Source organism: Mustela nigripes, chromosome 2 (genome assembly GCF_022355385.1).
Source record: "Mustela nigripes isolate SB6536 chromosome 2, MUSNIG.SB6536, whole genome shotgun sequence".
In the NCBI taxonomy this organism is placed as follows: domain Eukaryota; kingdom Metazoa; phylum Chordata; class Mammalia; order Carnivora; family Mustelidae; genus Mustela; species Mustela nigripes.
In genome coordinates, this window is record NC_081558.1 from 206,697,601 (window position 1) to 206,714,190 (window position 16,590).

At 43.8% G+C, this 16,590-nt stretch overlaps 1 protein-coding gene and 1 long non-coding RNA gene across 4 annotated transcripts in view; one reads left to right on the top strand and one right to left on the bottom strand.

Moving 5' to 3' along the window:
* Positions 1–5,079, bottom strand: part of SCAF4 (SR-related CTD associated factor 4) — a 70,573-nt gene extending 65,494 nt beyond the window's left edge. For all 3 annotated transcript variants that reach the window (XM_059392252.1, XM_059392251.1, XM_059392249.1), the window contains exon 1: positions 4,999–5,079. In XM_059392252.1, coding sequence (XP_059248235.1) covers positions 4,999–5,028 — 30 coding nt within the window. In that variant the 5' untranslated portion in view covers positions 5,029–5,079. The remainder of the gene's footprint in view (positions 1–4,998) is intronic.
* Positions 5,080–5,624: 545 nt separating this feature from the next.
* LOC132012346 (uncharacterized) overlaps positions 5,625–16,590 on the top strand; it is a 28,090-nt gene continuing 17,124 nt past the window's right edge. Inside the window, exon 1 of the long non-coding RNA XR_009402588.1 lies at positions 5,625–5,749. This is a non-coding gene — a long non-coding RNA (uncharacterized LOC132012346). The remainder of the gene's footprint in view (positions 5,750–16,590) is intronic.

Consider the following 16,590-nt stretch of genomic DNA (forward strand, 5'->3'; position numbering starts at 1 on the left):
TCCTTTCAGTGGTCTGTGAGGTAAAAACCGTTTTCATTTTAATACTAAAACGTTTCTTGCCCCCTTCATTCATTTTCTCACAAGTGTACAGCAAAGTTTTCCAGAGGCTACCTGATGTGTCTAATTGGAAGAGACTGAATAAAGAAGTACATATGAGAATCCAGGTTTATAAACCAAAGTTTAAATGAGATTTGCAAAATGTAAAACAATGTCACTTCTCATTTTCTGGGGGAAACACTATTTTTCATTTAAAATGGTAAATATATGTTAAAATATAATGGGTTTGTTATTTCAATAAATGCATTTCTCAGACTAAATTTCTAAAATGATAAATATCCCAAAGATATATGATATATATATGTACGATATCAGCCACAGATACAAAAGCTCTCTGTAGTCCTGAGAACAGCTGTCCCAGAGAAACTCTTGTACAATACAGACATGTTTGAGAAAGTTTACTGCAGTGTTTGTCAGCAACAACTGAGAAGCAACTTGAATGTTCATCAACTGGGGAGCCAGATACATAAAACATGGTTTATTCAAATGACAGCACACTACCCAGCATTAGAATGAGATCTTAATATTAACAATGTCTGAGGGGAAAAACCCCACAAATATGTACAATATACCACTTACAGATATCAAAATACAGATTATATATTACTTATGTACCACAGATTGATACTAAAATTCATTTTGATTGCATCTGCAGGAGGAAAGTATTTTAAGTTTAAATTAAAAACACTTATAACAGTAACAACTGTCCATTCTTGTTATATCATCTCTGCACTTTTTTATATTTTAATTAAGTCTTTTTTAAAAAAAAAGATTTTATTTTAGAGAGAGCCTGCACAGGTGCCTGCGCTAGTGGGGGGAGGAGCACAGGGAAAGGGAGAATTTCAAGCAGACTCCATGATGAGCTTTGAGCCCAATGTGCTTGATTTCAGGACCCTGAGCCAAAATCAAGAGTCTGGTGCTTATCCGACTGAGCCACCCAGCTGCCCCTAATTAAAAGTCTTAAAATCACAGATGATGCTCCCCTCCCAAAATACACTCTTTCTTGGGATTAGAGAGATTGGTTAAAGGCTAAAAATGAAATCAATGTATTAAAAAATCCAATCTATAACTTTTATTCATTAAACAAGCTTATAAAATACCAAACTCTTCACACTGAGGCGTATATAAACACAGGAGAAAACAATTAAGTATTAGCTATAATTGGTCACTCATTTTTTTACAACATTTTTTAACAACACTTAACAAACTGCCTCACCATAAAAGTCCTCTGTTTAATGGGTGTCTTTAATAACTTCATTCTTTTTATCTTCCTTCCTGTATCAGAAATACGGACCTCTTTTACCTGTGCTGATCTGTACCGTTCCTTTTATCCACAACTGTGTTCTAAGCAAGCCCTCTTATTTTTAAACTGTACTACTCTACACTTTCCCTCCCCCAACATGCTCAAACTTCTACTCCCATCTGAGATCAGGGCTTCAACATTACTTATTAAGCTAAGATCACATATATGCTATATAAACATACAAATGGCCTAGCATAAGTGTCTACTACACTGTTAACTGTACTTCTTTCCCTTCATTCTTGAAGCAACTTTGTCCTTAAATCCCTCAGAACCAAACTTCTAAAAAAGACTTCATTTGTGATCTTTATTTCCTTACCTCCTTTAACACCATTCAACCTTATTTCAGATCCCATTACTCTCAAATTCTAGTAGCTTTTAAAAGTCTTTTCTTTTTACATTTTTTGTTAATTCTTTTTATCAATATATAATGTATTATTTGCCCCAGGGGTACAGGTCGCTTTTTCCCTAAGTCTTAACTTCTAACCACTCCCCCGGTATTATACAAAATATTATCTTTAGGCAACAATTAAGATGAGGAGATGTGCATTCAAATCCCAGCTCTACCATTAGCTAACAATATGCCCCTGGGCCAATTATTATTTAACTTCTTTGAAAATCAGTTACCTCATCTATAAGTGGATGTCTATGCAAGGTTGTGAGACTATCAGATATGTATTTATAAAATGCCTGATACACCAGAGATGCTTAGTAAATATTAATTCCTTTTCTCACCCTGGCACCCCCCCCCCCTCAATTTTCTCCAGGGTACATCTGAAAGTGACTCCCAGATGTCTTCCTCAATTTCTTGGTTGCTTCCGAGTTTGAGTCCTACATGCCCAACTAACTGCTTGCCAAAAATTTCCACATGACTTTTCCACTCAATCTCAAACTCAACCTGTTCAAAACCCAAACATATTTCCTCTTCCACTAAATATGCTTTTGATGACTCCTTAACTTGTGTAAGTAGCATCACCACTTTCCCAGCACCCAAAATGTGGGGGTAAAAGGTGCTTATAACCCTTTCAGATGGCAGGTGCATGGACTCCTCTGGTCCATATCCTTCCCCTCCTCTCCCTGCCACTACAGATGTGCCAAGTTCAGATTTTACTCTACCTCCGTCCTCAAAATGCCCATCTCCCTCAAATCTCTGCCTTCTACAATATATATACAATTCAAGCAGTTTTCTTAATTATATCACCTCACTACTTAAAATCTTCAGTTTACCCAGAGCCTAAAAGTGGAACTTAAACACATAAGACAGACATGAAACTTGTCAGGCCCCAAATTACTTAACCACCTTTACTTTCCAGTAGCACTTGGAATCAAACTACTATTCACTCCTCAGCACTGCTGCCCTTCAATCACTTTCTACACCTTCTGAAATCCTAAAACTGACTCCACCTTTTCTTCCCAAGTCTTTGCTGATCCCACCATAGTCAACCTTTTTAAGGGCCCCAAAGGAAGCTATTCTATCACATGTTAAAATTATTTGCATAAGTCTTGTGTCCTCTATTCCATCAGGCTCCTAAGAGACAGAGATCCTTGGTAGCTCCACAGTATTCAGGACACAGCTTTGTAGCGGAGCACGTACTTAAAAGTTTATAAAACTAAGTTAAGACTTGGGAGATTTGAGGTTACAGGAAAACTAACCAATAACATTTCATGAGTGGGGAGAAATAACTGAGAAGTACTGCAAGTCAAACAGCACACGAGGATGAATTTTAATTTCTCCAGAAAGTTTCTTCAGAATAAAGTTAAAACTGGCAACACTCACCTAACATAACGTAATTTGGAGTTCATAAAGAGTAGGAATGGAAATAAAATTTTGAGCAGAAAGGTGAAAAATGACAGGAAAATTCTCATCTTGTACATTTTAAAAAGGTTAAAACACCATTTTCCTTTTTTGAGAAGTCACTGCTACACCTTATTTTGGTTTTTCAGAGTAAAAACTTCTGCTCACACTTTTCCAGAGCATAAGATATTTTGCTTAATGTCAACTTCCACTTTGTTTAACTCAGAATCAAATACTTCCGATTAAAAATCCCCTTCTTCGTTCATCTTGGAAAAGAAATGTATGTATAATCTTTAAAAAACTGCCGTACCATTTGTAAAATTCTCATGCATTCAACCATTATTTGCCTCCTATGTTGAAGGGAGGAGGAAAGAACAAAGCTCCCTGCCCTCATAGAGCCAACATTCCAGTGAATTTTGCCTTCAGGAAACCAAGTCAACTTCCAAACCTGAAAATCTTTGGAGCATTATCACAAATTCTCTAGCCATCAAACATTAGCAAATATTATCTCGTTATTCTGAAAATCATCCCACTGTCCAACGCCAGTCGCTATTCCAATTAAGACATTTTATGCACTCATCGGTTGAAGACAAATCATTTCTAGGATAACGTGTAAGGCAATAAAAGATCCTACATGCAGTGTTACTGGAGGATCCCATATTACCGCTATTACGGCACTGCAAATCTAAAGGAAAATTATCGCACGTCAATTCTGTTACAAGTGAAATTACAAAATCTTATTGTGAGATACAAGTTTTTAACGCCGTATCAAGACGTCTAGAGCTACAGAACTACATCTGACTTTTTCAATGTTGGGTTTATCTCGAGTGTTTGGAAAAGGAAAATAATCCAATTCAACACAGGACAACAGTTTCCATTCCGTACCTGCATTTTAAATGGTCAAGTCCCCTCCACCCAAGTCATTCTGAAGAAGACGTGTGGACTCTATGCCCCAAAAAGAGCACCTGGAATGACTCGAGATAAAACTACAGCGCTTTAGGGCGGCAGGCAGCTTTGTTCCTGGTTTTGGGAGGTTTTCACATGTAAATGTTCCTCTAGAAGGGAGCCGCGAATTAACTACCGCGGAAGAAATGCGAGGGTGGGGGACTGGAGGCCAAAGCCGACTTTCTACCGGACCGAGGCGGACCAAGTACTCCTCTCCCATTCAACTTTTTAGGTGTCACGCTGGGGCCACGGAGTCCATTAAGAGGATTGCGTTCATGACTGGAAGTGATAAAGAGCCACCCCTCTTCATTTGGGAACCCCATTTCCTAAGTGTGTGCATCCCGGGAGAAGAGGATGAACACCCTCTCCAACTCCTCCTCCCCGACCCGGGATCAGAGTCCAGCCGCCGCCGAGACTCGGCCTGAGCAACAGGAGAGCCGAGGCCGCCGCTCCGCCAGCCCAGCGACCGGCAGATGCTCCCGCTCCCCCGCCCCCAACCCCACACGCCCGCCCGCGCTTCTTTCTTAGCCCCTTGCTGGCTCCCGGCACTGCGAAGCCAGTAACGGGGCTGGGAGCAGACAGCGAGAGAGCCTGGACCTGAAAGAGGGCGAAGTTAGAGGTACCAGCGCCGAAGCGGGCTGGGGGAGGCCGGAAGGGACGAGGGGAGCAGCCCGAGGTCGCCGCCCGGGGGTGGGCGATGGGGGAGGGGTATAGGGTCGGTTCCCGTGGCCGCCGCGACCTCTCCCGGACCACAGGCCGCTCCGCGCAGGCCCCGCCGCCCCGGAACCCGGGCAGGAAGCGTCCCCACCCCGACCAAAGCTTTAAATCTCCGGCGGCGGGAGAAACGGAGCCCCGGCTCCCGCGGCAGGCCCGGCACCCCCCAGCCCGGAGCACTCCTCACCTCCTGGTTGAAGGCGTTGACGGCGTCCATGTTCGCGCTGCGGCGGCGGCTGCTCCGGGCCCGCCGGTCACATAGACCTCGCGCCGCGGCGGAGCGGGGCCGGGGAACCGGCCGGGCCTGAGGGGCGGTGGGAAGCGACGAGCGGCGGAGCTAGAGGCCGGGCAGGAAGAGGCTGCGGCCGAGGCGGCGGGGCGGGCGGCAGAGGCGGAGGGTGGCGGGCCCCCTCTCAGTCCCGTTCGGAGGATGAGGAAAAGGAGGCGGCGGCGGCGCTGGGCTCCAACATGTCCGTTTGGCGGTGGCGGCTGCGCTCTGCGTCTCGCTGACACGGCCCCCCGCGCCCTCACGCACTAGCCCACACTGGCCCGACCGGCGAGCGGGCGGGCCTCTCTCTCCCTCTCGCCAGCGGGATGGCGGCAGCGGCCCGAGTCCACGCCGCGCGGGGCACCCTGGGACGGCTCGGGCCTCCCAGCGCTTCCTGTGCCCGGCTCCCGCCCCGCCCCGCCCCGCCTCAGGCGTGCTGGCCCCGCCCCCGTCCCGCCCCCGTCCCGCGCGCCGCGCGCCCGACTGCTGGCGCGTGACGCCGGGACGCCCGGCGCTTTCCCGCCGGCGGTGGCGGCTGGCCCGGGAGACAGCGGGGCAGTGAGGCTGAGCCCCGGCGAGGGCTCTGGGGAGCGCGGGGCCGCGGAGTCGGGAGGCTGGCACGGAAAGGGCCCGCGCACACGCGCGCCCCTGCCCGACGCGGCGTTCCCCGGTGCGTTTTTGTGCGATTCTGCCCAAGCAGGCCCTGCACCCGGCCCGGGCGGGAGGGCGGGCACGGACCCACTTGCTCTCCGCTGCCTGGAACAAAGGGCGCAGGGTTTAACCTCAGCCCGCTGAGCGTGCATTTGCTGGCTCCCGTGCAGCCTCTGCCTGTGCAGCCCTGCCTGCTCTAACTTCGAGAGTGAAGCCCTGAGAAGGACGTGCAGGCAGTGGGTACTCGAAGGAACCCCGGTGAAGCCCTCTGTCGCGGGATTCGCTAACCCTTGCTGCAGATTACCCCAAACGTTTCCTTTTTGGTGGAAGCCCTTTGCCCCGGTTCACGTGCCTCCAGTACCAACTGTGTGCTGGCTGGCGACTCTGCTAGGTTCTGGGGATATGGAAGTAAAAGGCAATCTTTCTGCCGGCAGACCACTCAGTTTAGTGGGGAGGAAAGATAAATGAGCAGATAAGACCTAACGCATGATAAATGTTAAGGACGGAGACCCAGGGGAACAAAGAAGAAAGATACCCATCCGACTAGACGTCCAGGAAGGCTTCTCAGAGGAAGTGGCCCCCAGGGTAAATCTAGAAGAAGCAGCAGCTGTTGGAGAAGAAGCTGTGGAGTGATTGAGCCTGATGAGTACTTTGCCATCCCCTTCCCCTGAGGAGGACCCGCGGAACTTAGGGGCTGGGGTGGACTCAGAGGGAGTGACTGAGACTAGGTACTGAAGATCCTCTGTAGGCTTACAAGGAGTTTGGATTTTGTCCCTGAGGCAGTGGGGAGACAGACAGGTTTTAAGGGGAGGGTGGTGTCATGCCCTGTGCTCTTTCAGAACGAAGGTGTAGCAGCAAGAGTGAGGTCAGGGAAAGCATGGCTCTAAGCCCCAGGGGATACCAGGGACTTAAGGCAACAGAGTGGAGCAGGAAAGACAAGGTCAGATTTTTAGGAAGTAGAATGAACTGCCTGGGACAGAATGACAGATTGAGGAACAGGGAGTTGTCAAGGAGCCTGCTCAAGGTTCTGGTTGGATGAGAGCTGTGTGTGGTGGATTTGTAAGTCAATTTGGGGACTATGGGGAGGAAGGAATGGGTTTGAGTGAAGGTAGAATGATGGTAAACACTTGTAGATTCTTTACCATGTGCTGGAGTCTATGCAATACACAATTCCGTGTTATTTAATCTCTGTAACAGGCTTCTGTTTGAGGTGGCTATCAGTAATGCCTTGTTTCATAGTTGAGGAAGTGAGGCCCGATTCTATTAACATGCCCAGAGCCACATGATTTCCTTCTGGGGCTGGTGGAGTTCGAGGTGCCCCAGGGGCACATCAGTGAAGATGTCTAGGAGGCAGTTGGGTAAACACCTGTGGAGCCTGGAGAGCTGGCTGAGAGCAAGCGGAGACCTGGGAGTCATTAGCGCACAGCCAGGGGTGGGAAGATCTAAAATAGGGAAAGCAGGCGGGGAACAGAGGTCTGGAAGGGGGAAGAAGCTGGGAGAAGAAGCTGAGAAAGAAGAGACCAGGAGACCAGGTCAGCCCTGCCTCGTGCTAAAGATGGCAGGTGGCAAGACACGGACTGGAAAGTACCTGACAGCATCTAGGATCCCAGGAGGGAACGCTGGCAGGAGTGGGTGCCGAGAGAAGCCAGACTGACGTGCATCCAAGAGGGGAAGGCAAAAGGAGATATTTCACGGACACTTGGCTGTGAAGGCAGGTTGTAACGGCATCAAGAGAAAGCTGCAGGACGAAGGAAGGGTACGCCTGTGTCTTTTATTTTTTTATTTACTTTTTAATAGTTTTTTTATTATGTTCATCACCATACAGTACATCATTCGTTTCTGATGTCATGTTCCATGATTCGTTGTTTGCATATAACACCCAGTGCTCCATGCAATCCCTGCGCTCTTTAATGCCCATCACTGGGCTCACCCATCCCCCCCACCTGCTCCCCCTCTGAAACCATCACTTGGTTTCCCTGAGTCCATAGTCTTCCATGGTTTGTCTCCCCCTCTGATTTTCCCCACCTCATTTTCCCCTTCCTTCTCCTAATGTCCTCCTCCATGCTATTCCTTATGTTTTACAAATAAGTGAAACTATATGTTAATTGTCTGTCTCTGTTTGACTTATTTCACTTAGCATAATCCCCTCCAGTTCCATACACATCGATGCAAATGGTGGGTATCCATCCTTTCTGATGGCTGAGTAATAGTCCATTGCATATATGGATCACATCTTTATCCATTCGGCTGCTGAAGGGCATCTCGCCTCCTTTCATAGTTTGACTATTGTGGCCATTGCTGCTATGAACATTGGGGTACAGATGGCCCTTCTTTTCACTACATCTGTATCTTTGGGGCAAATACCAATAGTGCAGTTGCTGGGTTATAGCGTAGCTCTATTTTTAATTTTTTGAGGAACCTCCGCACTGTTTTCCAAAGTGGCTATACCACTTTGCATTCCCACCGACAGTGTAAGAGGGTTCCCCTTTCTCCACAGCCTCTCCAACACTTGTTTCTTGCCTTGTCGATTTTTGCCTGTGTCTTTTAAAATGAGAGAAACGTAGTCTTAATTATTTGCTGCAGGAACAAACAAAATTGATCCCAAATATTCTTTTTTGACAGAAATCACAAGTAGGCAGAGAGGCAGGCAGAGAGAGAGAGGGAAGCCGACTTCTGGCTGAGCAGAGAGCCCGATGCGGAGCTCAATCTCAGGAGCCTGAGATCATGACCTGAACCGGACGGAGGCAGAGGCTTAATCCACTAAGCCACCCAGGCACCCTGATCCCAAATATTCTTTTCAGGCCCACCCATTATCTACTTCATATTACTACCTGTTTGTCTCTCATTTGAGCTACTATTACCATTTCTTTAAACCCATTTTGCTTCCATAAGAGTTGTCATCTGTAGGACTATCAACATTGCATTAGAAGATGAAGTTCTTGGGGCACTTGGTGGCTCAGTTGGTTAATCGTCTGCCTTCGGCTCAGTTCATGATCCCAGCCAGGGGCTCCCTGCTCAGCGGGAAACCAGCTTCTCCCTTTCCCTCTGCAACTTCCTCTGCTTGTGCCCTCTCTGTCTCTCTGTGTGTATGTGTGTGTCAAATAAATAAATAAAATCTTTAAAAAAGTTGTTTTGGGATCCAATGCATTGTGGCGATTGGGCCCTAGAATGACTGTTGGATTGAGGGCCTGACAGAGAACATTTTCTGTGCACCATCCTACTGAGATTTGAATGCATAAGGGGGAAGATTTGGTTTCTATGATTCTCATGCTTGAGGTAAAGAATTTAGATTTAGGGGCGCCTGGGTGGCTCAGTGATTAAAGCCTCTGCCTTCGGCTCAGGTCATGATCCCAGGGTCCTGGGATCAAGCCCCGCATCGGGCTCTCTGCTCAGCTGGGAGCCTGCCTCCTCCTCTCTCTCTGCCTCCCTCTCTGCCTGCTTGTGATCTGTCTGTCAAATAAATAAATAAAAATCTTAAAAAAAAAAAAGAATTTAGATTTAGAAGGTTCATTGCTGGATGGGGTTGTTCATGTTTACGTTGCTCATGTTCGGGAAGTCTTTTAAACAAGTTGTTTGGGGAACTTGCGTTATCAGCGAGATCGTGGGTGCCTTGGCGGTATTTTCTCCCATTTTTCTCTTTGGAAGATGGCAACTCCTCTCTGCTTGGGGACACGTGGCAGCCATTCTTACAGCTGTGAGTGGATTTCTTTCTTGATCTGCTCAGGCAGACAAGTCAAATCTTCCAACAGGAAATTGTTGGCAAATGACAAAAACTCAGGAGGGCTATCCTTTGTGAGCAGACCTTGATACAGTAGGAATGCAGCCTATGAAGAAGATGGTTGGAGGATGATACGTGCATGCAACAGATCAAACTCAGCAAGACAATTTGATCGACTTGCAAACTTGCCTTGTCTCAGAGAACATAGATTTAAGCGGATTCATGTGTTCTTAATGTGGGTGTGAAAATAATTCTGAAAAGCCATTCCAAACAAACTCGTATTTTTTAAAGAGCAGGTAAAATCAATATTCAGAGGAAGGAAAAGATGGCATTCAGTAAGTAATAATTCTGGTTAATTCTGTGTCCTTCACATGTCAACTTGTTCTTCTCTTGAAAGGAATGCTGGCCACAGTCCATAGGTATAGAGAATACAGAAAGCATCTCCTGAAGAGCCTAGGAAAACATTTATAGATAAGAATTCAAGAGGGGCGGCTGGGTGTCTCAGTGGGTTAAGCCTCTGTCTTCGGCTCAGGTCTTGGTCCCAGGGTCCTGGGATCAAGCTCTGCATCAGACTCCCTGCTCAGTGGAGAGCTGGCTTCTCCCTCTGCCTGCTGCTCCCCCTGCTTGAGCTTTCTCTGTCTCTCTCTCTTTCAAATGAATAAATAAAATCTTTAAAAAAGAAAAAAAAGAATTCAAGAGAAAATAGGTTCTTTCTAATGCTTTATTCCATATGCTATCTGGAGCGAGTATAAATTAATTACATTGTAAGAGACTTTTCTTCTTGGTCTGCTTCTCTTCTCTGGCTAGCCTCCTCCCCTTCCTGAGATTTCATCTGATACCTATGCAATCCCTCTCCCTCCCCACATAGGGACTGGAAATCTCTCAGTTTATGGCTGCATTTCCTGTTGGAAAATTCCACATGGATGTCCCCCTCTGTCCCTAAGGTACCCACCTGATTCCTTTTCATGTCAATCTCTGTCTCCATGCCTGTAGGATGCCAAATTAGTGGAACAGATTATGAGGAAAACAGGAACTAGAAGGAGGAAGAGCTTAGTAGCGGTTGGGACAATGGGATTTTAGGGAATCTTCATTTCCTTCTTAATTTTTCAGCATTTTTTAGACTCCCAACAGAAGGCATGTATTACTTTTGTAATCAGAAGGAGTGAGCTCCTTTAAAAAGGAACTACAGAAGAGTGTGCAGCAAACCTATAATGTTTGGACTGACAATCTTAGCTATGATAGTAAACATAGCATAAGAGTAATCTATTAATCAGGGTTTTCTAGAGAAACAGAACTATTAGACTAAACACACACACACACACAGAATATATATATATATATTCTAATGTGTCTAATTTTAATATAATTTAGGATTATATATAAATATATAATTTTTATCTTTAATAATATATAACTATAATACATAATTATGTATACTTAATAATTATAATATATAATTTATAATAATCTAATTCTCTTGTTCTATGTGCTTTCTGTATATTGGGATTATATATATATTTAAAATATTTATATATTCTAATCTCTGTCTCTGTCTCTCTCTCTATATATATATACCCTTTGTGTGTGTGTGTGTGTGTGTGTGTGTGTGTGTATAGAATCTGCCATCTGCAAGCTGGAGAATCAAGAAAGCTTGCAGCCCCGGACCAAGGCCTGAAAACCAGGGAAGCCAGTGGTATAAATTACAATCCAAGGGCAGGAGAAAACGAGCTGAGGTGTCCAAGCGCCAGGAGAAAGAAAAGGAGCTAATTGCTCCTTTTTGCACCTTTTGTTCTAGTCAGGCCATCAACAGATCTGGAAGATGCCCGCCCATATTGGAGAGGGCAATCCACTCTACCAATTCCATCAGTCCAAACGCTGATCTCCTCCAGGAACACCTTCACAGGCACACCCAGAAGTAACATTTAACATGGGCATTCTGTGGCCCAGGCAAGTTGACACATAAAATCAACCATCACAAGTAACTGATAAAGGAAGACAGTTTTTTTTTTTTCTTTGTTATTTCCTTTCTGACTTAAGATTGTTATCTAAGATATCTTTTCCAAAATTGAAAGTTATGAAAATCAAGTCTTGGCTGAAGTGAAATGAACCACCCCAGTCTAACATTTGCCGATGCATTTCATTCGTTCATTCATGAAATAAATATGACTGCTTCTATGATGGGCACTGTGCTAGGTGTTTAGGAGACCATGGTAAACAAAAGCAGAAGTTCTTTTCTCCTGGAACTACTCCCCCAGAGTCTAACACCTGGCCCCGAGATTGAGTGTTTTTACATATGCATATTGGTGGTCATTTGTTCACAATCATGTCTTGTGAAAATAAAGACAGTTTATTTATATTTCCCAACCACTGTCTATGTCTTTTATGTGCTTTTCTTGTCTGCACTCACCAGTCCTCCAGCAAAATGTTGAATAAAAGTAGTGAGAGTATCTTGTGTCTGATCTTAGAGGCAAACATTCTTTCCCCATTACCTAGGTCATTGTCTATAGGTTTTCCATAGATGTCCTATAACAGGTGGAGGAAGTTCCCTTCTATTAGTTTCTTGAGAGGTTGTTTCATTTTGTTTTTATTTTATTTTTTTTTTAAATTTTAAAAGATTTATTTGTTTTAGAGAGAGAGAGAGAGCACACAAGCAGTGGGAAAAGCAGAGGGAGAGAGAAAGAATCCTAGAGCAGGGATGCCTGGGTGGCTCAGTGGGTTGGGCCTATACCTTCGGATCAGGTCATGATCTCGGGGTTCTGGGATTGAGCCCCGCAGTGGGCTCTCTGCTCAGTGGGGAGCCTGCTTCCCCCACCCTTTCTGCCTGCCTCTCTGCCTACTTGTGATCTCTGTCTGTCAAATAAATAAATAAAATCTTAAAAAAAAAAAAAAAGAATCCTTGAGCAGACTCCCTGCTGAGTGTGGAGCCTGCCCCAGGGGGTTCATCCCAGGACCTTGAGATCATGCCCTGAGCTGAATTCAATTTGTAGAGATTCTGTCAAGAATATTTCCTTCTACGTTTATGAGTGATACTGGTCTGTAGTTTGCCTTGTACTGGTTCTGATGTCTGAGGAGCCTGTCTTCATCAAATGAGTTGAGAGCAGTTTCCTTCTTTCTCCATTTTCTGAGTTTGTGTAGAATCCATATTATGTCTTCATTAAGATTTTGTTAGAATTCACCAGTGAACCCATCTGGGCCTAGTGCTTTCTTTTTGAGAAGGTTTTATATTCATAACTTAATTTTTTAAATTGATACAGGGCTCTTCAAATGTTCTTTCTACTTGTTGGGTCAGTTTTGATAATTAGAAATCTGTCTGCTTAAAGGTTGATAACTTACTGTCATACAGTTTTTTATGCTAGTCTCTTATTGCCCTTTTATTTTTTAATTTAAAAAAATTTTTTTAAAGATTTTATTTATTTATTTGACAGAGAGGGAGAGAACAAGCAGGGGAAGGGACAGAGGGAGAGCAGGCTGATGGAGGGCTTGATCCCAGGGCTGTAGGATCATGACCTGAGCCAAAGGCAGACACTTAACCGACTGAGCCACCCAGGCAACCCTCTTATTGTCCTTTTAATGTCTGTAGTGATGTCTCCTTTTTCATTCCTGATGTTGGTAATTTGTATGTTCTTTTTAAAATTTTCTTATTCAGTGTAGTTAGAAGTTTGTTTTGTTGATCTTTTCAAAGAAACAACTTTTGATTTTATTTTTATTTATTTATTTTTAAGATTTTATTTAGTTATTTGACATACAGAGAGAGATCACAAGTAGGCAGAGAGATAGGTAGAGAGAGAGGGAGAAGTAGGCTCCCTGCTAAGCAGAGAGCCCAATGCGGGACTTGATCCCAGGACCCTGAGATCATAACCTGAACCCAAGGCAGAGGCTTAACCCACTGAGCCACCCAGGCTCCCCCAACTTTTGATTTTATTTTATTTTTTTTTAATTTTAAAGATTTTATTTATTTATTTATTTGACAGACAGAGATCACAAGGAGGCAGAGAGGCAGGGAGAAAAGGGGAGGAAGCAGGCTCCCAGCTGAGCAGAGAGCCTGATGTGGAGCTCGATCCCAGGACCCTGGGATCATGACCTGAGCCAAAGGCAGAGGCTTTAACCCACTGAGCCACCCAGGCGCCCCCGACTTTTGATTTTATTGATTGATCCTACTTTGTGTATGCTTTCTGATTCATTAATTTTCACTAGTACCTTATTTATTTTATTCCTTCTGCTTGCTTTGTATTTAATTTACTTTTCTAGTTTCTTAAGTTTGGAGGTCTAGATCACCAATTTGAGGTGTTTTTTTCTTTTGTAATTTAAGCATTTTACACCTTAAATTTCCCTCTCAAAACTTAATATGTTGTGCTTTTCATTTCCATTTACTTCAAAATATCTTGCAATTTCCTTTATGATTTCTTCTTTTATCCCGCATTTATTTAGAAATGTATTATTTAAAAAATAACTTTAAGTCTAAAAAGTATTTTAAATATCTTTAAAAAAATCTTTCTGTTATTCATTTATAATTTTATTCCACTGTAGCCAGAGATCAGACTTTGTGTGATTTCAATCCTTTTGACTTTTTTGAGACTTGTCTTATTCCTCAGCCTATGGTCTATCTGGATGATTGTTCCATGTACACTTAAAAATAATGTTTATTCTGCTGTTGTTGGATGGAGTGTTCTATCAATGTCAATTGGGTCCGGGTAGTTGATAGTATTGTTTAAGTATTTATCTCTTCATTTTCTGTTTACTTATTCTTGGTCACTGAGAGAGGAGATTTGGTATCTTTTCCTGTGATTATGGATTTGTCTATTTCTCTTTTCTTTTTCAAAAATGTATTTTATCTTTATTTATTTATTTATTTACTTATTTTGAGAGAGGGAGAGTACATGAGTAAGCACCAGTGCAGTGGGGGCAGGGGCAGAGGCAGAGGGAGAGAGAGAATCTTAAGCAGGCTCCATGGCCAAGGCAGAGCCTGACATGGGGCTCAATGTCAAGACCCTGAGATCATGACCTGAGCCTAAATCAAGGGTTGGTCACTCATCCAACTGAGCCACCCTGGTGCCCCTTCTATTTCTCTTTTCAGTTCTGTCAGTAGTTTCTTTCATGTGTTTTGGATCTTTGTTATTCAGTTAGTGCAAATTTAGGGTTATTATTTTCCCTTGATGAATTGACCTGTTTCCTTAGGAAAATTTCCTTTTTTGTCTGGTAATAGACCTTATCCTGAAATCTGTTTCATCTGATATTGATATAACCTCTCTGGTCTTAGGATTTGTATTTGCATGACATATATTTTCCATCCTTTTACTTTTTTTTTTTAAGGTTTTATTTATTATTTGACAGAGATCACAAGTAGGCAGAGAGGCAAGCAGAGAGAAAGGGGGAAGCAGGCTCCCTGCTGAGCAGAGAGCCTGAGGGAAAAGGGGCTCAATCCCAGGACCCTGAGATCATGACCTGAGCAGAGGCCTAACCCTCTGAGCCCCCCAGGAGCCCCCCCATCTTTTTACTTTTAACCTGTGTCCTCTCCCATCCTTGTGCTTACTGTTTTATATTTTACTTCTACATATGTTACATAAACCCACAATATATTGTGGTTTATTTTAGTATATTAGTATTATTACCATTCTTGTTTTGTTTCCCGTATGTTTTCCAGTTTTCTGTTTTTGTTTGTTTGTTTGTTTTATGGTGGAAGGGTAATCCTGGACCTTGTTACTACCTCATGATTAGAAGTTTCTAGAAGTTTTCAATTTTCATGGAGTGAAATTTGTTAATTTTTTCTTTTGTTGTTCTTTGTATTCTGCCTAAGAAACTTTTGCCTGCCTTGAAATCATGAAGATATCCTTCATGTTTCCTTTTGGAAGATTTATTTGAAGTTTCAGTGCTCATATTGAGTCTATGGTCCATTTTAAATTAATATGTAAGATAGGGTTCAAATTTCATTTTTTAAAAAAGTTCCTTTGTCCCCATTTACTGTAAAGCTTTCTTTCCCCTATTGAGTTGCATTGGCACCTTTGTCAAGAATTAAATGGCTGCATATGTAGGGTTGTATTTCTGAAATCATAATTCTATTCCTTTGATCAATACCACACTTGATTACTAATACTTATACTTAAAGTTTTGAAATCCAGAAGTGTATGTCCTCCAATTTTTTAATTCAAGTTTATCTTGACTATTCTAGTTCCTTTGCCTTTCCGTATATATTTTAGCTTACACTTGTCAATTTTGGAGAAAAAACAAAGTCCGCTGGTATTTTAATGGACATATTTGATTCTCAATTAGTCTTCAGGCCCATGAATCTCAGGTGAGCCCACTATGGAATCCAGCAATCATACTACCTTTCCTCATATAAAGAAAGTAATCTATTCCAGAGTTCTCCTTACTTTTTCTTCTTCTTCTTCTTCTTCTTTTTTTTTTTTTAAGATTTTTATTTGTTTATTTGACAGACAGAAATCACAAGTAGGCAGAGAGGCAGGCAGAGAGAGAGGGGGAAGCAGGCTCCCTGCTGAGCAGAGAGCCCGATGCGGGGCTCGATCCCAGGACCCTGGATCATGACCTGAGCCGAAGGTAGAGGCTTTAACCCACTGAGCCACCCAGATGCCCCTCCTTACTTCTTATGGACCAGAACTGAGCTACATGTTCATCCCTAAACAAAGTAAAAGAAGAACGGAATTGTCTTTTTAAAACCAAACCAGGATTTGTTGGCTAAAATATGGGTGCCTTTCCTTCAGTCCAACAGATATTTGCCCACATGTGAGCAAATAAATTGTCAGCAAGGCAGCCTCAAGGGAGAGGAAGGAAGCAAAAGTATGGCTGTTGAGTGGGCAAGACTGACTCCCATGCAATAGATTGACATCCTATGTGTGTGAATATGCGTTTATGATTGTATAAGCATGCAGAAAATGTGGACAGGTGGATACCCAGGGGTTGGCACATGCGACATCACAGTGGGGAAGGGGTAGCCTTAAAGCAGGTGAAAGCAGGCGGGGAGACAAGCAAAAATAGGGGGAAAAAAATAAGTCGTGGGGCCCCTGGGTGGCTCAGTGGGTTAGAGCCTCTGCCTTCGGCTCAGGTCATGATCCCAGGGTCCTGGGATCGAGCCCCGAGTCAGACTCTCTACTCTGTGGTGAGCCTGCTTCCTCCTCTCTCTCTGCCTG